The 22,135-nt window shown below is 50.6% G+C and overlaps 1 protein-coding gene across 2 annotated transcripts in view; it reads right to left on the minus strand.

The window, feature by feature from the left end:
• Positions 1-1,747: 1,747 nt before the first annotated feature.
• The window catches only part of LOC139416986 (constitutive coactivator of PPAR-gamma-like protein 2), a 54,744-nt gene continuing 34,356 nt past the window's right edge, over positions 1,748-22,135 (minus strand). Inside the window, exons 9-16 of one of the 2 annotated variants that reach the window (XM_071166220.1) lie at positions 18,592-18,763; positions 18,202-18,451; positions 17,182-17,296; positions 9,363-9,572; positions 8,988-9,231; positions 5,689-5,824; positions 5,546-5,591; positions 1,748-5,424 (exon numbers count right to left, since the gene is read on the minus strand). In XM_071166220.1, coding sequence (XP_071022321.1) covers positions 5,194-5,424; positions 5,546-5,591; positions 5,689-5,824; positions 8,988-9,231; positions 9,363-9,572; positions 17,182-17,296; positions 18,202-18,451; positions 18,592-18,763 — 1,404 coding nt within the window. In that variant the 3' untranslated portion in view covers positions 1,748-5,193. Of the gene's footprint in view, positions 5,425-5,524; positions 5,592-5,688; positions 5,825-8,987; positions 9,232-9,362; positions 9,573-17,181; positions 17,297-18,201; positions 18,452-18,591; positions 18,764-22,135 lie in introns of both variants that reach the window. The other variant, XM_071166219.1, reaches the window with a different exon arrangement.

Here is a 22,135-nt window from a genome sequence, read left to right on the forward strand (position 1 = left end):
GCGAGGTGGGGTTGAAGAGCGAGGGGGGGTTGAAGAGCGAGGGGGGGTTGAAGAGCGAGGGGGGGTGAAGAGAGGTGGGGTTGAAGAGCGAGGTGGGGTTGAAGAGCGAGGTGGGGTGAAGAGAGGTGGGGTTGAAAAGCGAGGGGGGGTGAAGAGAGGTGGGGTTGAAGAGCGAGGGGGGTGAAGAGAGGTGGGGTTGAAGAGCGAGGGGGGGTGAAGAGAGGTAGGGTTGAAGAGCGAGGGGGGGTGAAGAGAGGTGGGGTTGAAGAGCGAGGTGGGGTTGAAGAGCGGGGGGGGGGGGGGGGGTCGAAGAGCGAGGGGGGGGTGAAGAGAGGTGGGGTTGAAGAGCGAGGGGGGGTGAAGAGAGAGGGGATGTTGGTATATAGAGGAATATTAAAATATGCAATAAAATCACTGATCAATAAAATGTAATACAACTAAATCAGACACGGATAACAATGGGAGAGTTATGTTGTTGTTGACTTTATCCATACTAGCTAGTGTCTAACTCAGGGTGTGACATCAATGTGTGTGTGTGTGCGTGCGTGCAAGCGAGTATTCTTACGAGTGAGTCAAGAGGGCTGTGTGTGTGTCAGACTGCAGCTCGGCACAACAGTAGGTGTTACCAAGTCTCTCTGCTTCACCCACAGACAGTAATTGACGGGGAACAGCAACATTACATCACTTCAGCACAAACACAGAGAGGGCTGGTAACAACTACTGTTTGTGTGAGTAAGTATTCTTACGAGTGAGTCGACAGGAACGTAATCTTGCCAGCTAGCGGAGTGACATAAGTAGGCCCACTCCTCCTCCTGGCTGAACAGAAATACTCATGACCTGCAGTGTCCCATTATCTCAATGTGCTACAGTAATGTCATGAGTAAAAGGGAAAAGCATTATTCATGGGTTGCAAGTTGTGTCACAATATTGTTTAGAACGTTCGTTTTGAACTGAGGCACGACTGAGCGTTCTACTGATGAAGATTTCATCAAAAGTGCATTACAGTGGCTTGGAAATACAATGACATTCAAAAGGAGAAAATAATAAATAACCTTTTGATGACGCCAGATTGACTTTAGATACAGTATAACATTAGCTAGCTAGCTAAGATTGAGGTGAGGCCACCAGATTGACTTTAGATACAGTTTATCATTAGCTAGCTAGCTAAGATTGAGGTGAGGCCACCAGATTGACTTTAGATACAGTACAACATTAGCTAGCTAGCTAAGATTGAGGTGAGGCCACCAGATTGACTTTAGATACAGTATATCATTAGCTAGCTAGCTAAGATTGAGGTGAGGCCACCAGATTGACTTTAGATACAGTATAACATTAGCTAGCTAGCTAAGATTGAGGTGAGGCCACCAGATTGACTTTAGATACAGTATATCATTAGCTAGCTAGCTAAGATTGAGGTGAGGCCACTAGATTGACTTTAGATACAGTACAACATTAGCTAGCTAGCTAAAATTGAGGTGAGGCCACCAGATTGACTTTAGATACAGTACAACATTAGCTAGCTAGCTAAAATGGAGGTGATGTCACCAGATTTACTTTAAATGCAGTACAACATTAGCTAGCTAGCTAAAATAGAGGTTAGGTTTTAGAATTAGGTTTTAGACAAAGTTTGCTAGCTAATGACAACATCGTAATCAAAGTAAATTTGACGGCATGACAACGCTGGCAAAATTGTTTCCTACTAAATACTTGACTACTTTAGCAATGTTATTGTATTTCCAAAAATTACTTTTTTTAATGGCAACTTTAGGGCACCACTATGGCGCCACCGATAGAGGCCTGCTTGAGAACGTTCACAACAACGGCATGATGCGACCGAGTGACGGAGGTGCAACCTATGAATATGCACTGTATCTACATATACATATATGTATGAACTGTAGTCGTCTAGTCATGCTGGGTATTATATGACCAGTGGGGCTCTTCTCTAGCCAGTCTAGGGGTTCAAATCTGTCTGCTAGATAGCCCTGAGACGACTGGATTAAATGACTGTTGTTGTTCCCAATACTTCATGTGGGGTTCATCTCCAAAGTCTCGTTTTACAACAACCATCAGAAGGCAGAGACGATTTGCTTGTAAGCAGTTCCACAACCCTTTGCACGCCATGGAGTCTCGAGCCACAGCTTTCTAAAATAATTTTGGTTGAAGTGTATTTAGATGCTATGTTTGCTTTTTGCAACTTTGGGCTTTGTGGGGCTATGGAGATGCTACTAAGGTAGTTGGGGCTGGAATTGGACTATTTAGCAGACAGAATGTCGCCCTTTATGTTTGTGTTTTACCTACAGTCCTGAAGAGCTTCGTCCAATACTGTTACTACTGTCCTACAACTACAGTAGCAGCACTCCTAACAATGCTCTGTATGCTTCAGCTGTAGTCATATCAATAACCAGCCATCAGTAAAACCCTGGCTTTCATTTGGTACTTGTTTGTTGACAAGTTAACGGGCCGTTTGTTGTGTCTCGGTGTAATGGATCTTAACGGTGGGCTCAATGATTTAAATATCAACAATGGCTGTGTACCCTATGAGTATAAGTCTGAAGATCAGCAGCAGAGGCAGTCTTGTGGAATCCTTAGGTTCTTCACAGGAGCGAAGAGGATCAGTCAGAATGTAGGGAATAGGGTGCCATTTCATCTGGTCAGGGTTTCCTTCAGTTAAACAGTTAAGATTTTAGACCAGCGTTTCCCCAACTCAGTCAACCCCCCTCCCAGTGCACATTTTGGTTTTGACCCTAGCATTACACAGCCGATTCAAAAACCAACTCGTCGTCAAGCTTTGATTATTTGAATCAGCTGTGTTGTGCTAGGGGGAAAAAACCATGGCGTCCCCATGTCCGAGTTTGGGAAACATTGTCTTAGGCCTACCATCAGATAGATACAGCATCAAGTCATTGACATGGTCTCCTTCTGTTGCCTTGCCAGGGATTCATATTGGGTGCCTCCCAAATGGTACCCCATTCCCTATATAGTGCACTACTTCTGACCAAAGCCCTATGGGCCCTAAACAGGAGTAGTGCAGTAGAAGGACTAGGAGTCCTTTGGGCAGCATCCATGTCCCTACGCTGGTTTAGTTGAGTTGATTAAGTCCATGTTATTTCTACAGATGTCCAGGAGACAGACAGATCAATCCTACTGCTCTGCTCTGTCATTAAAACAAGTCAATACTCTGATTCCTCTTAGAGCACACCTATTAAGGGAATACTTATTTTTGTCCTCTATCATAATTATAAAACTATTTAGGATCTTTAGATTTGGGGCAGAACATTCAAGTGTTCCCACCCCAAACCCCTGCTGATTGTCTAGGTAGTTTGGGGGAAGTGCTTCCTGTTGGTTAAAGAGCTTAGAACGCTGTGCTATCACCGTGGTGACTGCTAATCACCAGGCGGGGTTGGGGAGGCGGTGCTACCAGGCCTGTCCCGATTGGCCAGCCAGGTGACAGGGCTGGTGTGGGTCTATGCTTTGGGACTTCATCGGGTCTTGTCTATAACGGCAACCTACCCCCATAATGCACTGCTTCTGATGAACAGGAGTAGTAGTGCACCATGTAGGAAATAGGGTGCCAATTTAGACGCGGTGCCAGTCAGAGGGGCAGCAATCTGACCTCTAACACCTGATGTGGCACCATGTTTGTCCTGACTGTGTTTTAACCTGCAAGGGGATCCAGTGGGACTCTTCTGAAGACCACTCTGCTCACATTTAAACAGCTATTGTTAACAGGGGTATATTAACGTACAAAAGAAGTCTCTAAAGGTGTCTAATGTCTAAAGTTAGAGGTAAAAGAAATGTCCTAGGTCACAGGGGAACCCTCTCAGACAGACTATCAATTCATTAATAAATCACAATGAATGCAACATTAGTAAGTGCTCCCCATTGGGATATACAATAAGAGCATAGGGGATAATGCAGTAATATAATATAGGGGTAAGAGCTTCCATACTTTGGAGCATCAGGTTAAGGTGCGTACATACATCTGCGGTCAGGGGGTCTCAACACGGCTGGGCTAGGCTAAATTAGCATGCTAGCATATTAACGTAAGTGCTAATGTTATTCAAGGGTCTGGCCTACGTTAGCATGCTAACGCATTAGCGGTGCAAATGCTACTGAAGGGGCTAAGCTATGCTAACACACCGACGCTCAGGGTAATATTTTATATTTAAATGTAACCTTTATTTAACTAGGCAAGTCAGTTAAGAACAAATTCTTATTTACAATGACGGCCTACCGGGGAACAGTGGGTTAACTGCCTTGTTCAGGGGCAGAACGACAGATTTTTACCTTGTCAGCTCTGGGATTTGATCCAGTAACCTTTCGGTGACTGGCCCAACGCTCTAACCACTAGGCTACTTGCCGCCCCAGGTAGTGTTGTGATTAGCAACACAACGCAGCGTAGCTAATACAGATGGGTCTGGCGGGGAGGTTAGAGGCGCGGTTGATGCTAATAGATCATTATCGGTGGTGTATTGGGGGATTTAGCAAACGCCCATGTCTTCCTCCTTTCTCTATTCCTCTCTGACCTCACATGGAACACCGCTTGCCATGAGGTCCCTATGGCAACAGTTTACATCTGTGGTCAGGGGGTTGGGTTGGGCAACTAAACCTTTACACACCTCTAATGGCTACCAAACCGAGGAACTAAGAGACTGGCCAACAGTGTGTGTTTAGTGTCAACGTTACTGTGTGTGTAAACCCACTATTACTACTACTAAACACTGTAGTTCAAGTCTAACTGTGCGGACCTCGGTAGGGGAGTGTAGATCACATCATCCCATTTCAATTCACAATCAATTTTAACACTAGGGAGGGATCATTACAACATGAGACAGTGTGCTGGGGCTACAACAGCCATGGGGGCAGGGCTTTATGGGGCGGAGGCGGGGCTTAGACAAAATGGACTCATGGAGAAAAACCTCTCATCGTTAAAATAAAACATGACAAAATCAAGGGGTTGGGCTTACTGCTCTGCCGAACCAATCACACAAAGAAGCAGAGAGAGGGGGGGAAAGGCTAGCGGAACACCTCAATCAAATCCACTGATTGAGCAGAGCACCTCCCCCTCTCTGACTTCCTGGTTGGTGTGTTGGTGGGTGAGGCTAACAGACAGGGGAAGGCAGTGGAACACAGACGGCACTTTCAGAACACCCTGGTGCATTCTGGGAAAGCCTAGTCAATTCTCCTTCGTTACATTCCGTCTGAAGGACAGCTGTCAAGGCAACAAGGGGCCTCCTCTGATTGGTTGTCTTTGCTGGCTAAGGCACACGGGTTTGGCTGGGCCAGTGGGGGAAGATCCAAAGGCTGGCCAATAGCGGAGGCTGCAGGGCTGCCGTTCAGCTTCTGGGCCACACCCCCAGAGTTAAGACCCTCACCCTCAGAGGACTTGGGGGGGCTGGTGGAGGGGGGAGGGGGTGAGGTCTGGAGGGAAGGAGAGAAAGAGTTAATGCTTATTTAAAACTACATCTAACGGTCCAACACACCGCTTATTCTATGGCTTGACCTTATTCTGATGTCAAACCTTTATTCTGTTGGCAGTCACCTTTTTACCTCCTCGCCCTCCTTTCACTGGGATGTCCTTACCCCTTCTGGAGAGACGGGGGAGAGAGGGATTAGTAAAAAGTCATATTAGACTCAAGTAAGTATGGAGACAGTTTAATTTAGAGCACAGCAGCAGTGTCTTACCCTCTCCCAGCCCCGACTGACACCACCTGCATGTTGAATCCCCCTCTGCCACGCAGTGGTTTGTTCCCGGCCCACTGCCCCACCACCATTCCGGCTATCTCCAACTTCCCTCCCTGGGGGGGGATCGACTGCAGACCTGCTCATTAAAAGACAGATAAAAGTGTGCTTGTTATCTGTTAGAAAAGTGCAGATAGAACATCAAACTTCCTGGTGCACGAACAGCGTCTCGGATGCAGCACCAACGCCTCGGCGTCTCTGATCCAACACCGACGCCTCGGATCCAGCACCAACGCCTCGGATCCAGCACCAACGCCTCGGATCCAGCACCAACGCCTCGGCGTCTCGGATCAAACACCGGCGCCTCGGATCCAACACCAACACCTCGGATCCAGCACCAACACCTCGGATCCAGACGCCTTTGCGTCTCGAAGCCAACGCCTCGGCGTCTCGGATCCAGCACCGACACCTATGCATCGCAGATGCAGCACCAATGCCTTGGATCTAACACCAACACCTCGGAACAAACATCAAAGCCTTGGCATCTCAGATCCAGCACCAACACCTATGCATTGCAGATGCAGCACCAACGTCTTGGATCCAGCACCAATGCCTCGGCGTCTCGGCTCCAGCACCGACGCCTCTGATCAAGCACCAACGCCTCTGATCCAGCACCAACGCCTCTGATCCAGCACCAACGCCTTGGATCCAGCACCAACACCTCGGATCCAGACGCCTTTGCGTCTCGAAGCCAACGCCTCGGCGTCTCGGATCCAGCACCAAAGCCTTGGCGTCTCAGATCCAGCACCAACACCTATGCATCGCAGATGCAGCACCAACGTCTTGGATCCAGCACCAATGCCTCGGCGTCTCGGCTCCAGCACCAACGCCTCGGCATCTCGGATGCAGCACCAGCACCTCGGCGTCTTGGATCCAGCACCAAAGCATCTTGGATCCAGTACCAACGCCTCAGATCCAGCACCAATGCCCCGGATCCAGCACCGACATCTCAGATCCAGCACCAACGCCCGGCGTCTCGGATCCAACACCAACACCTCAGATCCAGCATCAATGCCTCGGCGTCTCGGATGCAGCACCATTGCCTCGGCGTCTTGGATCCAACACCACGACTCGGCGTCTCAGATCCAACACCAATGCCTCGGATCCAGCACCGGCGCCTCGGATCCAGCACCAGCGCCTCAGCGTCTTGGATCCAGCACCGACGCCCAGGATCCAGCTCCGACGCCTCGGATCCAGCACCGACGCCTCGGATCCAACACCGACGCCTCGGATCCAGCACCGATGCCTAGGCGTCTCGGATCCAACACCAACGCCTCAGATCCAGCACCAAAGCCTCGGCATCTCGGATGCAGCACCAGCGCCTCGGCGTCTTGGATCCAACACAAAAGCATCTTGGATCCAGCATCAACGCCTCGGATCCAGCACCGACATCTCAGATCCAGCACCAACGCCCGGCGTCTCGGATCCAACACCAACACCTCAGATCCAGCATCAATGCCTCGGCGTCTCAGATGCAGCACCATTGCCTCGGCGTCTTGGATCCAACACCACGACTCGGCGTCTCAGATCCAACACCAATGCCTCGGATCCAGCACCGGCGCCTCGGATCCAGCACCAGCGCCTCAGCGTCTTGGATCCAGCACCGACGCCCAGGATCCAGCTCCGACGCCTCGGATCCAGCACCGACGCCTCGGATCCAACACCGACGCCTCGGATCCAGCACCGACGCCTAGGCGTCTCGGATCCAACACCAACGCCTCAGCGTATTGGATCCAACACCAACGCCTCAGATCCAACACCAACGCATCTTGGATCCAGCACCAACGCCTCAGATCCAGCACCAAAGCCTCGGCATCTCAGATGCAGCACCAGCGCCTCGGCGTCTTGGATCCAACACAAAAGCATCTTGGATCCAGCACCAACGCCTCAGATCCAGCACCAATGCCCCGTATCCAGCACCGACGCCTCGGATCCAACACCGACGCCTAGGCGTCTCGGTTCCAACACCGGCACCTAGGCGCCTCGGATCCAGCACCAACGCCTAGGCGTCTCGGATCCAGCACCAACGCCTAGGCGTCTCGGATCCAGCACCAACGCCCCGGATCCAGCACCGACGCCTCGGATCCAGCACCGACGCCTCGGATCCAACACCGACGCCTAGGCGTCTCGGTTCCAACACCGGCACCTAGGCGTCTCGGATCCAGCACCAACGCCTAGGCGTCTCGGATCCAGCACCGACGCCCCGGATCCAGCACCGGCGCCTAGGCGTCTCGGATCCAGCACCGACGCCTAGGCGTCTCGTATCCAGCACCGACGCCCCGGATCCAGAACCGGCGCCTAGGCATCTCGGATCCAGCACCGACGCCTAGGCGTCTCGGATCCAGCACCGACGCCCCGGATCCAGAACCGGCGCCTAGGCATCCCGGATCCAGCACCGGCGCCTAGGCGCCCCGGATCCAGCACCGGCGCCCCGGATCCAGCACCGGCGCCTAGGCGCCCCGGATCCAGCACCGGCGCCCCGGATCCAGCACCGACGCTCCGGATCCAGCACAGACGCCCCGGATCCAGAACCGACGCCCCGGATCCAGAACCGGCGCCTAGGCGCCCCGGATCCAGCACCGACGCCTAGGCGCCCCGGATCCAGCACCGACGCCTAGGCGTCTCGTATCCAGCACCGACGCCCCGGATCCAGCACCGACGCCCCGGATCCAGCACCGACGCCCCGGATCCAGCACCGACGCCTCGGATCCAGCACCGACGCCTCGGATCCAGCACCGACGCCTCGGATCCAGCATCGATGCCTCGGCGTCTTGGCTGCAGCACCAACGCCTCAGCATCTCGGATCCAGCACCGACGCCTCGGATCCAGCACCGACGCCTCGGCGTCTTGGATGCAGCACCGACGCCTCAGCATCTCGGATCCAACACCAACGCCTCAGCCTTTTGGATCCAACACCAACGCCTCGGATCCAACCAACGCCTCGGCGTCTCGGATCCAACACCAGCGTCTCGGATCCAACACCAGCGCCTCGGCGTCCCGGATCCAACACCAGCGCCTCGGCGTCTCGGATCCAACACCAACGCCTCAGCGTCTTGGATCCAACACCAACGCCTCAGCGTCTTGGATCCAACACCAACGCCTCAGCGTCTTGGATCCAACGCCTCAGCGTCTTGGATCCAACGCCTCAGTGTCTTGGATCCAACACCTCAGTGTCTGGATCTTTGCATTGATCTATTGGATACGTGTGTGCAATTGTGAACGTGTGTGTGTGAGATGCTCACCTGGGAAGGCTCTGGGTCTATGCTGGGCTGGGTGTGAGTGGTGATGAGGGTGAGGATGTTGTGGGTGGTGGTGTGGCATGTTGCCCATGGGCCGGGGAGGGTAGAGGGGAGGCAGAGGGTAGAAGGGGGGAGGGGGCAGGAAGGAAGGAGGGGGGAGAGGAGGAGGAGGGGGAGGAGGACGAGAGAAGTTGATGCCTTCTAGGATGGCCTGACGCATTTTCTCCACACGAGACACCAGCTCCTCCTGTTGGACAGAAAAAATAAATTATATATACTTATAAATCCCGGAAGTCGAGTTAGCCTTTTACATGGGTCACAGAAAGCAATTTGTCTCATGGGGGACAATGGCCATCCACCCCCCCCCCCCCGACCGACCTGTCCTTCACACATGTCGAGCAGAGCCTGGCGGTCTCGGGCGGCGCGGGCTAGTTTGGTCTGGAAGAGTTTCCCGTCGAAGAAGCCCCAGGGGCAGCAGTGTTCCCATGGTAACGGCTGACCACACACATCGTTGACCAACAGAGCCGTGTCCACGCCCGCCATGAAGAGAGACGCCAGCTGCACTCCCCGACCATCTACCTTCTCCACCTACAGACACACATTAAATAATGTGTCCAATCAAAAACGCATCTTTTGACCAATGGGTAAAATAATATGTTAACTGTGCAGATAATCCTCTAAGAAAACCAATGTTCCAAACCTCATGTCGCTTACATAATCCATTCCAAAGTTATTGGAGTTATTACCCGAGTAGGATGGTCAGAATTAGGGTGACTAAATCAATGGAGGCCAGAGAAAAAATACAAAGGATTTCCCCCCCAGAAAAACGCATGACGTCAGCTAGGCTGGATGCTGTGAAGAATTAAGGCTTCATGGCTACCTGACCCAATGAGGTGGAATTCACAGAACACAAAACAATAGAGGTCAAATGGATATTAATTTTGAGACATGACATGTTGTATTATCATATTTAGTATAAGCTTTTCATATCAATGCAAAGTCCCTGTTCTTTTTAGATTTCTCATAAAACCAACCACCCATATGGATATGTAGTGATGTCATAAGTTGAACATCCTTTTAGTGTCCATGGATAATGCTGAACTGTTATGGACGACTGAGTTCATCTAAGCTCTTGGTCTACGACCCTTCACAACCAGGTGAAATATCATGTGACCTCACAGGGCCTGCTGGATCTAAAGGATCAGCCATCAGACAGTCTAACCAGGGACACACCCATCAGACAGTAAAACCAGGGAAAGACCCTAAAGGACCAGCCATCAGACAGTCTAACCAGGGAAAGACCGTGAAGGACCAGCCATCAGACAGTAAAACCAGGGAAAGACCCTAAAGGACCAGCCATCAGACAGTCTAACCAGGGAAAGACCGTGAAGGACCAACCATCAGACAGTCTAACCAGGGACACACCCATCAGACAGTATAACCAGGGAAAGACCCTAAAGGACCAGCCATCAGACAGTCTAACCAGGGACACACCCATCAGACAGTCTAACCAGGGAAACACCATAAAGGATCAGCCATCAGACAGTCTAACCAGGGAAACACCCTAAAGGACCAGTCATCAGTCTAACCAGGGGAAGACCCTAAAGGACCAGCCATCAGACAGTCTAACCAGGGAAAGACCGTGAAGGACCAACCATCAGACAGTCTAACCAGGGACACACCCATCAGACAGTATAACCAGGGAAAGACCCTAAAGGACCAGCCATCAGACAGTCTAACCAGGGACACACCCATCAGACAGTCTAACCAGGGAAACACCATAAAGGATCAGCCATCAGACAGTCTAACCAGGGAAACACCCTAAAGGACCAGTCATCAGTCTAACCAGGGGAAGACCCTAAAGGACCAGCCATCAGACAGTCTAACCAGGGAAAGACCCTAAAGGACCAGCCATCAGACAGTCTAACCAGGGAAACACCCTAAAGGATCAGCCATCAGACAGTCTAACCAGGGAAAGACCCTAAAGGACCAGCCATCAGACAGTCTAACCAGGGACACACCCATCAGACAGTGTAACCAGGGACACACACCCATCAGACAGTCTAACCAGGGACACACCCTAAAGGACCAGCCATCAGACAGTGTAACCAGGGAAAGACCCTAAAGGACCAGCCATCAGACAGTAAAACCAGGGAAAGACCCTAAAGGACCAGCCATCAGACAGTCTAACCAGGGAAAGACAGTGAAGGACCAACCATCAGACAGTCTAACCAGGGACACACCCTAAAGGATCAGCCATCAGACAGTGTAACCAGGGAAACACCCTAGGGAAAAGGAGAACGCACGGACCCCTCAACTCAGGACAAAGGAGAACGCACGGACCCCTCAACTCAGGACAAAGGAGAACGCACGGACCCCTCAACTCAGGACAAAGGAGAACGCACGGACCCCTCAACTCAGGACAAAGGAGAACGCACGGACCCCTCAACTCAGGACCAAGGAGAACGTACGGACCCCTCAACTCAGGACCAAGGAGAACGTACGGACCCCTCAACTCAGGACAAAGGAGAACGTACGGACCCCTCAACTCAGGACAAAGGAGAACGCACGGACCCCTCAACTCAGGACAAAGGAGAACGTACGGACCCCTCAACTCAGGACAAAGGAGAACGCACGGACCCCTCAACTCAGGACAAAGGAGAACGCACGGACCCCTCAACTCAGGACAAAGGAGAACGTACGGACCCCTCAACTCAGGACAAAGGAGAACGTACGGACCCCTCAACTCAGGACAAAGGAGAACGTACAGACCCCTCAACTCAGGACAAAGGAGAACGCACGGACCCCTCAACTCAGGACAAAGGAGAACGTACGGACCCCTCAACTCAGGACAAAGGAGAACGTACGGACCCCTCAACTCAGGACAAAGGAGAACGCACGGACCCCTCAACTCAGGACAAAGGAGAACGCACGGACCCCTCAACTCAGGACAAAGGAGAACGTACGGACCCCTCAACTCAGGACAAAGGAGAACGTACGGACCCCTCAACTCAGGACAAAGGAGAACGCACGGACCCCTCAACTCAGGACAAAGGAGAACGCACGGACCCCTCAACTCAGGACAAAGGAGAACGTACGGACCCCTCAACTCAGGACAAAGGAGAACGTACGGACCCCTCAACTCAGGACAAAGGAGAACGCACGGACCCCTCAACTCAGGACAAAGGAGAACGCACGGACCCCTCAACTCAGGACAAAGGAGAACGTACGGACCCCTCAACTCAGGACAAAGGAGAACGCACGGACCCCTCAACTCAGGACAAAGGAGAACGCACGGACCCCTCAACTCAGGACAAAGGAGAACGCACGGACCCCTCAACTCAGGACAAAGGAGAACGTACGGACCCCTCAACTCAGGACAAAGGAGAACGTACGGACCCCTCAACTCAGGACAAAGGAGAACGCACGGACCCCTCAACTCAGGACAAAGGAGAACGCACGGACCCCTCAACTCAGGACAAAGGAGAACACACAAGATATTTTTATTTTGTTCACACAAGTTTTAGAATGAGGTTTTTTCTTTATTTTTACTATTCTCTAGAATAATAGTGAAGACATCACAACTATGAAATTACACATGGAATCATGTAGTAACCAAATAAAGTGTTAAACAAATCAAAATGTATTTTATATTTGAGATTCTTCAAGTAGCCACCGTTTGCCTTGATAGCTTGCACACTCTTGGCATTCTCTCAACCAGCTTCACGAGGTAGTCACCTGGAATGCATTTCAATTAACAGGTATTTGGTATTTGTATTAATTATGGATCCCCATTAGTTCCTGCCAAGGCGGCAGCTACTCTTCCTGTGTTTTATTATGGATCACCATTAGTTCCGGCCAAGGCAGCAGCTACTCTTCCTGTGTTTTATTATGGATCACCATTAGTTCCGGCCAAAGCAGCAGCTACTCTTCCTGGGTTTATTATGGATCACCATTAGTTCCTGCCAAGGCAGCAGCTACTCTTCCTGTGTTTTATTATGGATCACCATTAGTTCCGGCCAAGGCAGCAGCTACTCTTCCTGGGTTTATTATGGATCACCATTAGTTCCTGCCAAGGCAGCAGCTACTCTTCCTGTGTTTTATTATGGATCACCATTAGTTCCGGCCAAGGCAGCAGCTACTCTTCCTGGGTTTATTATGGATCACCATTAGTTCCGGCCAAGGCAGCAGCTACTCTTCCTGGGTTTATTATGGATCCTCATTAGTTCCTGCCAAGGCAGCAGCTACTCTTCCTGGGTTTATTATGGATCCTCATTAGTTCCTGCCAAGGCAGCAGCTACTATTCCTGGGGTTTATTATGGATCACCATTAGTTCTGGCCAAGGCAGCAGCTACTATTCCTGGGGTTTATTATGGATCACCATTAGTTCCGGCCAAGGCAGCAGCTACTCTTCCTGGGGTTTATTATGGATCCCCATGAGTTCCTGCCAAGGCAATAGCTACTCTTCCTGGGGTTTATTATGGATCCCCATTAGTTCCTGCCAATGCAGCAGCTCCTCTTCTTGGGGTTTATTATGGATCCCCATTAGTTCCTGCCAAGGCAGCAGCCACTCTTCTTGGGGTCCTGTAAAGGCAGTTATATCATTTTAAAAACATTAGATTCATTACAGATTTCACAACACACTGTGTGCCCTCAGGCCCATACCCCATCACTACCACATATCTACAACTCAAAATCCATGTGTACGTTTGTGTATAGTGCGTATGTTATCATGTGTCTATCCATGTGTCTGTGCCTATGTTTGTGTTGCTTCAGTCCCCGTTGTTCCTTGTTGCTTCAGTCCCCGCTGTTCCTTGTTGCTTCAGTCCCCGCTGTTCCTTGTTGCTTCACAGTCCCCGCTGTTCCTTGTTGCTTCACAGTCCCCGCTGTTCCTTGTTGCTTCACAGTCCCCGCTGTTCCATAAGGTGTATTTTTACCAGTTTTTTAAAATCTGATTCTCCTGCTGCATCAGTTACCTGATGTGGAATAGAGTTCCATGTAGTCATGTCTCTATGTAGTACTGTGGAATAGAGTTCCATGTAGTCATGTCTCTATGTAGTACTGTGGAATAGAGTTCCATGTAGTCATGGCTCTATGTAGTACTGTGCACCTCCCATAGTCTGTTCTGGACTTGGGGACTGTGAAGAGACCTCTGGTGACATGTCTTGTGGGGTTTGTATGGGTGTCTGAGCTGTGTGTTAGTAGTTTAAACAGACCTCTGGTGGCATGTCTGGTGGGGTTTGTATGGGTGCCTTGTTGATAGTGTTGCTAAGAAGGTAGAAACTAGGGCCTGTAGGACCTGCCTTGTTGATAGTGTTGTTAAGAAGGTAGAAACTAGGGCCTGTAGGACCTGCCTTGTTGATAGTGTTGTTAAGAAGGTAGAAACTAGGGCCTGTAGGACAGGCCTTGTTGATAGTGCTGTTAAGAAGGTAGAAACTAGGGCCTGTAGGACCTGCCTTGTTGATAGTGTTGTTAAGGTAGAAACTAGAGCCTGTAGGACCTGCCTTGTTGATAGTGCTGTTAAGGTAGAAACTAGGGCCTGTAGGACCTGCCTTGTTGATAGTGTTGTTAAGGTAGAAACTAGGGCCTGTAGGACCTGCCTTGTTGATAGTGCTGTTAAGAAGGTAGAAACTAGGGCCTGTAGGACCTGCCTTGTTGATAGTGTTGTTAAGAAGGTAGAAACTAGGGCCTGTAGGACCTGCCTTGTTGATAGTGTTGCTCAATTTCCACATGATTCACTACAAGATTCAGTTGAGGTTTAGAGTTTAGTGAATGATTTGTCCCAAATACAATGCTTTTAGTTTTGAAAATGTTTTTGGTGTGCCTTCTTAAAAGTTCATTAGTGGAATTGAATTCCTTCTTAAAGTGTTTCAGCTAATCAGCTGTGTTGTGACAAGGTCATCTGTTCCCACCTCCATGTCTTTGTGAGACGCGGTGTGAGTGAACAGATGAACTACGCATGTGTGGTTCCAACCGTGAAGCGGAGGTGATGGTGTGGTTCCAACCGTGAAGCGGAGGTGATGGTGTGGTTCCAACCGTGAAGCGGAGGTGATGGTGTGGTTCCAACCGTGAAGCGGAGGTGATGGTGTGGTTCCAACCGTGAAGCGGAGGTGATGGTGTGGTTCCAACCGTGAAGCGGAGGTGATGGTGTGGTTCCAACCGTGAAGCGGAGGTGATGGTGTGGTTCCAACCGTGAAGCGGAGGTGATGGTGTGGTTCCAACCGTGAAGCGGAGGTGATGGTGTGGTTCCAACCGTGAAGCGGAGGTGATGGTGTGGTTCCAACCGTGAAGCGGAGGTGATGGTGTGGTTCCAACCGTGAAGCGGAGGTGATGGTGCGGTTCCAACCGTGAAGCGGAGGTGATGGTGCGGTTCCAACCGTGAAGCGGAGGTGATGGTGCGGTTCCAACCGTGAAGCGGAGGTGATGGTGCGGTTCCAACCGTGAAGCGGAGGTGATGGTGCGGTTCCAACCGTGAAGCGGAGGTGATGGTGCGGTTCCAACCGTGAAGCAGAGGTGATGGTGCGGTTCCAACCGTGAAGCGGAGGTGATGGTGCGGTTCCAACCGTGAAGCGGAGGTGATGGTGCGGTTCCAACCGTGAAGCGGAGGTGATGGTGCGGTTCCAACCGTGAAGCGGAGGTGATGGTGCGGTTCCAACCGTGAAGCGGAGGTGATGGTGCGGTTCCAACCGTGAAGCGGAGGTGATGGTGCGGTTCCAACCGTGAAGCGGAGGTGATGGTGCGGTTCCAACCGTGAAGCGGAGGTGATGGTGTGGTTCCAACCGTGAAGCGGAGGTGATGGTGTGGTTCCAACCGTGAAGCGGAGGTGATGGTGTGGTTCCAACCGTGAAGCGGAGGTGATGGTGTGGTTCCAACCGTGAAGCGGAGGTGATGGTGTGGTTCCAACCGTGAAGCGGAGGTGATGGTGTGGTTCCAACCGTGAAGCGGAGGTGATGGTGTGGTTCCAACCGTGAAGCGGAGGTGATGGTGTGGTTCCAACCGTGAAGCGGAGGTGATGGTGCGGTTCCAACCGTGAAGCGGAGGTGATGGTGTGGTTCCAACCGTGAAGCGGAGGTGATGGTGTGGTTCCAACCGTGAAGCGGAGGTGATGGTGTGGTTCCAACCGTGAAGCGGAGGTGATGGTGTGGTTCCAACCGTGAAGCGGAGGTGATGGTGTGGTTTGGGGGTGCTTTGCTGGTGACACTGTCAGTGATTTATTTAGAATTCAAGGCACACTTAACCAGCATGACTACCACAGCATTCTGCAGCGATACACCATCCCATCTGGTTTACTCTTAGTGGGACTATCATTTGTTTTTCAACAGGACAATGACCCAAAACACACCTCCAGGATGTGTAAGAGCAATTTTACCAAGTGATGGAGTGCTGCATCAGATGACTTGGCCTCCACAATCACCCGACCTCAACCCAATTGAGATGGTTTGGGATGAGTCTTGGGAACTAATTCAAGACTGGTGGGAAAGCATTCCAGGTGAAGCTGGTTGAGAAAATGCCAAGAATGTGCAAAGCTGTCATCAAGGCAAAGGGTGGATACTTTGAAGAAAATATATTTTGATTTGTTTAACACTTTTTTGGTTATTATAATAATTAGTCATTTCAAATTTTAGTCACTTAGCAGATGCTCTTATACAAAGCGACTTACAGCAGCATTTAGGGTTATGTGCCATGCTCAAGGGCACATGGACAGATTTTTCATCTAGGTGGCTCAGGGATTCGAACCAGCGACATTTTGGTTCCTGGCCCAACGCTTTTAACCGCTTGTCTACCTGCCGCACCACTCCTCGCAACAGATATCTCCTCGTCTCCACACATATGCTCCCCTATGTACCACTTCATCAACTGTCTACCACCCACTCCTCGTCTATCTCTTCTGTGTCTCTTCTCCCTGCTGACCCAGCTACACCCATGTACAAGTGGGCAACTAACATCGGGTCCCTCTCTTCTAGAATGTGCAGGAAACGGTTCCTCTCCTCCTCACTCCGTGACTCAAACTATTGGGTCCAGAGGCGCAGTTGATGCTCAAAGATATGATGGGCTGTCCTTAACCTGTAGCATACTGGCACAGCTATCCCCAACAGGTCTCCAGCAATGGCTCCCTCTGGGAAGTGCTCAGGAACCAGCTGTACCTTCAAACTGGACCTGGTCCAGCAGTGTTGGCTGTGTCTAGTGTGTGTTGTACCTTCAGTTCCTGTAGCTGGTCTGGTTCGTAGAGCTGGTTAGAGACTGCCTGGGCCAGGAAGGCATCTAACTCATGTCTCTGTAGAATACGACCACCTGGCCACTGCATCATATACCTGTTAACACACACACCTTAACACACGTGGTACACAGACACACACACACACACCTCTCACACCCTTCCAGTCTCACCTGAGCATGCAGCACACACACGTGGTACAGACACACACACCTCTCACACCCTTCCAGTCTTACCTGAGCACGCAGCATGCACATGTGGTTCAGACACACACACACACACCTCTCACATCCTTCCAGTCTCACCTGAGCACGCAGCACACAAACGTGGTACACAGACACACACACCTCTCACACCCTTCCAGTCTCACCTGAGCACGCAGCACACACACGTGGTACAGACACACACACCTCTCACATCCTTCCAGTCTCACCTGAGCACGCAGCACACACACGTGGTACAGACACACACACCTCTCACATCCTTCCAGTCTCACCTGAGCACGCAGCACACACACGTGGTACACAGACACACACACCTCTCACATCCTTCCAGTCTCACCTGAGCACGCAGCACACACACGTGGTACAGACACACACACCTCTCACATCCTTCCAGTCTCACCTGAGCACGCAGCACACACACGTGGTACACAGACACACACACCTCTCACACCCTTCCAGTCTCACCTGAGCACGCAGCACACACGTGGTACAGACACACACACCTCTCACACCCTTCCAGTCTCACCTGAGCACGCAGCACACACACGTGGTACAGACACACACACCTCTCACACCCTTCCAGTCTCACCTGAGCACGCAGCACACACACGTGGTACACAGACACACACACCTCTCACACCCTTCCAGTCTCACCTGAGCACGCAGCACACACGTGGTACAGACACACACACCTCTCACATCCTTCCAGTCTCACCTGAGCACGCAGCACACACGTGGTACACAGACACACACACCTCTCACACCCTTCCAGTCTCACCTGAGCACGCAGCACATGAGCAGAAGGTGTTGTGGGACCTGAGCAGGGTTGAGTAAGGCAGGACAGTCAGAGCGCAGACAGGCTAGGAAAGCTCTGGTCCTCCGGGAGCGATCTTCACTGGCTCTACCAAGCCACAGCCTCCGCAGGTTAGGACAGGTCCACTCTCTGAAGCACAGCGCTGGAACCAGCTCCGGGGTCAGGGCCGACTTCGACTTCCCACTGGACCACTCCTTCACTATCACTGGAGGAACTGCAGGACGATGACAAACAGGGAGAGAAAGAGACAAGACAAACAACCAGGGAGAGAAAGAGAGAGAGTGTTAAAGACAATAGTACAAGCAAAACTAAATTGTTCACTTCCTTCCCTCCCAACTTCCTTCTTTCACTCACCTTCGAGGGGTCCTCTGTTGCGCATGGCGAGTCTCTCGAGGCGTCGGTGTGTTTCGGCTAGGCTGAAGAGGACCCCATAGCTGTACTGTCTGGCTGCTCTGAACAGCAGAGAGGCTGGAGGCAGTTCACTGTTACAATCATCTTCTATACACACCGCCATCTTTATCTCTCCCTGAGAGGGATGGAGAGAGAGGGAGAGAGGGATGAGGATGGAGAGAGAGAGAGAGGGATGGAGAGAGAGAGAGGGATGGAGAGAGAGAGAGAGAGAGAGAGAGAGAGGGACAGAGAGAGGGACAGAGAGAGAGGGACGGAGAGAGAGGGACGGAGAGAGAGGGACAGAGAGAGAGGGACGGAGAGAGAGGGACGGAGAGAGAGGGACGGAGAGAGAGGGACGGAGAGAGGGGGACGGAGAGAGAGGGACGGAGAGAGAGGGACGGAGAGAGGGACGGAGAGAGGGACGGAGAGAGGGGGACGGAGAGAGGGACGGAGAGAGAGAGAGAGGGACAGGGACAGAGAGAGGGACAGAGAGGGATAGAGAGGGATGAGGGAGAGAGAGAGGGACGGAGAGAGAGGGACGGAGAGAGAGGGACGGAGAGAGAGGGACGGAGAGAGAGGGACGGAGAGAGAGGGACGGAGAGAGAGGGACGGAGAGAGGGACGGAGAGAGGGACGGAGAGAGGGACGGAGAGAGAGGGACGGAGAGAGAGGGACGGAGAGAGAGGGACGGAGAGAGAGGGACGGAGAGGGGGAGGGGGATGGAGAGAGAGAGAGAGAGAGAGAGAGAGAGATGTAGAGGGATGGAGAAAGAGCAACTGCTGATTGGCCCTTTAAGTGTCAATGGAGGCTTGAGGCCAGAGATGCACCTTCAAATGCCTGTTACTCTGCAACCCTACAGACACACTAACAGACAGAGGCAGAAGTAGAAGTCATTACCTGACATTAGAAACTGGGGAGTTCGAGCCGTGAATGCTGATTGGCTGAAAGCCATGAAATACCATAGGTATGACAAAACGTGTATTATTATTGCTCTAAATACGTTTGAATAAAGTTTCTAATAGAAATAAGGCACTTCAGGGGTTTGTGTTATATACCACTGCTAAGGGCTGTGTCCTAGCACTCCGCTTTGCGTGGCCATATTCCACACCTCAAGACTTATTGATTAAAAATGGACACCCATAACAAAGAGTGTCTGTGTTACTTTGGTCAGTATGTGGTATATCTGTGGATACATCAGTCCTCTGTGTCTGTTACCTTGGTCAGTATGTGGTACATCTGTGGATACATCAGTCCTCTGTGTCTGTTACCTTGGTCAGTATGTGGTATATCTGTGGATACATCAGTCCTCTGTGTCTGTTACCTTGGTCAGTATGTGGTACATCTGTGGATACATCAGTCCTCTGTGTCTGTTACCTTGGTCAGTATGTGGTATATCTGTGGATACATCAGTCCTCTGTGTCTGTTACCTTGGTCAGTATGTGGTATATCTGTGGATACATCAGTCCTCTGTGTTACCTTGGTCAGTATGTGCTATATCTGTGGACACATCAGTACTCTGTGTCTGTTACCTTGGTCAGTATGTGGTATATCTGTGGATACATCAGTCCTCTGTGTCTGTTACCTTGGTCAGTATGTGGTACATCTGTGGATACATCAGTCCTCTGTGTCTGTTACCTTGGTCAGTATGTGGTATATCTGTGGATACATCAGTCCTCTGTGTCTGTTACCTTGGTCAGTATGTGGTATATCTGTGGATACATCAGTCCTCTGTGTCTGTTACCTTGGTCAGTATGTGGTACATCTGTGGATACATCAGTCCTCTGTGTCTGTTACCTTGGTCAGTATGTGGTATATCTGTGGATACATCAGTCCTCTGTGTCTGTTACCTTGGTCAGTATGTGGTACATCTGTAGATACATCAGTCCTCTGTGTCTGTTACCTTGGTCAGTATGTGGTATATCTGTGGATACATCAGTCCTCTGTGTCTGTTACCTTGGTCAGTATGTGGTATATCTGTGGATACATCAGTCCTCTGTGTTACCTTGGTCAGTATGTGCTATATCTGTGGACACATCAGTACTCTGTGTCTGTTACCTTGGTCAGTATGTGGTATATCTGTGGATATGTCAGTCATCTGTTACCTTGGTCAGTATGTGGTATATCTGTGGACACATCAGTACTCTGTGTCTGTTACCTTGGTCAGTATGTGGTATATCTGTGGATATGTCAGTCCTCTGTGTCTGTTACCTTGGTCAGTATGTGGTATATCTGTGGATACATCAGTCCTCTATGTTACCGTGGTCAGTATGTGGTATACCTGTGGATACATCAGTCATCTGTTACCTTGGTCAGTATGTGGTATATCTGTGGATACATCAGTCCTGTGTGTCTGTTACCTTGGTCAGTATGTGGTATATCTGTGGATATGTCAGTCATCTGTTACCTTGGTCAGTATGTGGTATATCTGTGGATACATCAGTCATCTGTTACCTTGGTCAGTATGTGGTATATCTGTGGATACATCAGTCCTGTGTGTCTGTTACCTTGGTCAGTATGTGGTATATCTGTGGATATGTCAGTCATCTGTTACCTTGGTCAGTATGTGGTATATCTGTGGATACATCAGTCCTTTGTGTCTGTTACCTTGGTCAGTATGTGGTAGATCTGTGGATACGTCTGTCCTGTGTGTCTGTTACCTTGGTCAGTATGTGGTATATCTGTGGATACATCAGTCCTCTGTTACCTTGGTCAGTATGTGGTATATCTGTGGATATGTCAGTCCTCTGTCTGTTACCTTGGTCAGTATGTGGTATATCTGTGGATATGTCAGTCCTCTGTGTCTGTTACCTTGGTCAGTATGTGGTATATCTGTGGATACGTCAGTCCTTTGTGTCTGTTACCTTGGTCAGTATGTGGTATATCTGTGGATATGTCAGTCATCTGTTACCTTGGTCAGTATGTGGTATATCTGTGGACACATCAGTACTCTGTGTCTGTTACCTTGGTCAGTATGTGGTATATCTGTGGATATGTCAGTCCTCTGTGTCTGTTACCTTGGTCAGTGTGTGGTAGATCTGTGGATATGTCAGTCCTCTGTGTCTGTTATCTTGGTCAGTATGTGGTATATCTGTGGATACATCAGTCCTTTGTGTCTGTTACCTTGGTCAGTATGTGGTATATCTGTGGATACATCAGTCCTCTGTGTCTGTTACCTTGGTCAGTATATGGTATATCTGTGGATATGTCAGTCCTCTGTTACCTTGGTCAGTATGTGGTATATCTGTGGATATGTCAGTCTTCTGTGTCTGTTACCTTGGTCAGTATGTGGTATATCTGTGGATATGTCAGTCCTCTGTGTCTGTTACCTTGGTCAGTATGTGGTATATCTGTGGATACGTCAGTCCTTTGTGTCTGTTACCTTGGTCAGTATGTGGTATATCTGTGGACATGTCAGTCCTCTGTGTCTGTTACCTTGGTCAGTATGTGGTATATCTGTGGATATGTCAGTCCTCTGTGTCTGTTACCTTGGTCAGTGTGTGGTAGATCTG

The sequence above is a fragment of the Oncorhynchus clarkii genome, chromosome 9, assembly GCF_045791955.1.
Source record: "Oncorhynchus clarkii lewisi isolate Uvic-CL-2024 chromosome 9, UVic_Ocla_1.0, whole genome shotgun sequence".
Lineage (NCBI taxonomy): Eukaryota > Metazoa > Chordata > Actinopteri > Salmoniformes > Salmonidae > Oncorhynchus > Oncorhynchus clarkii.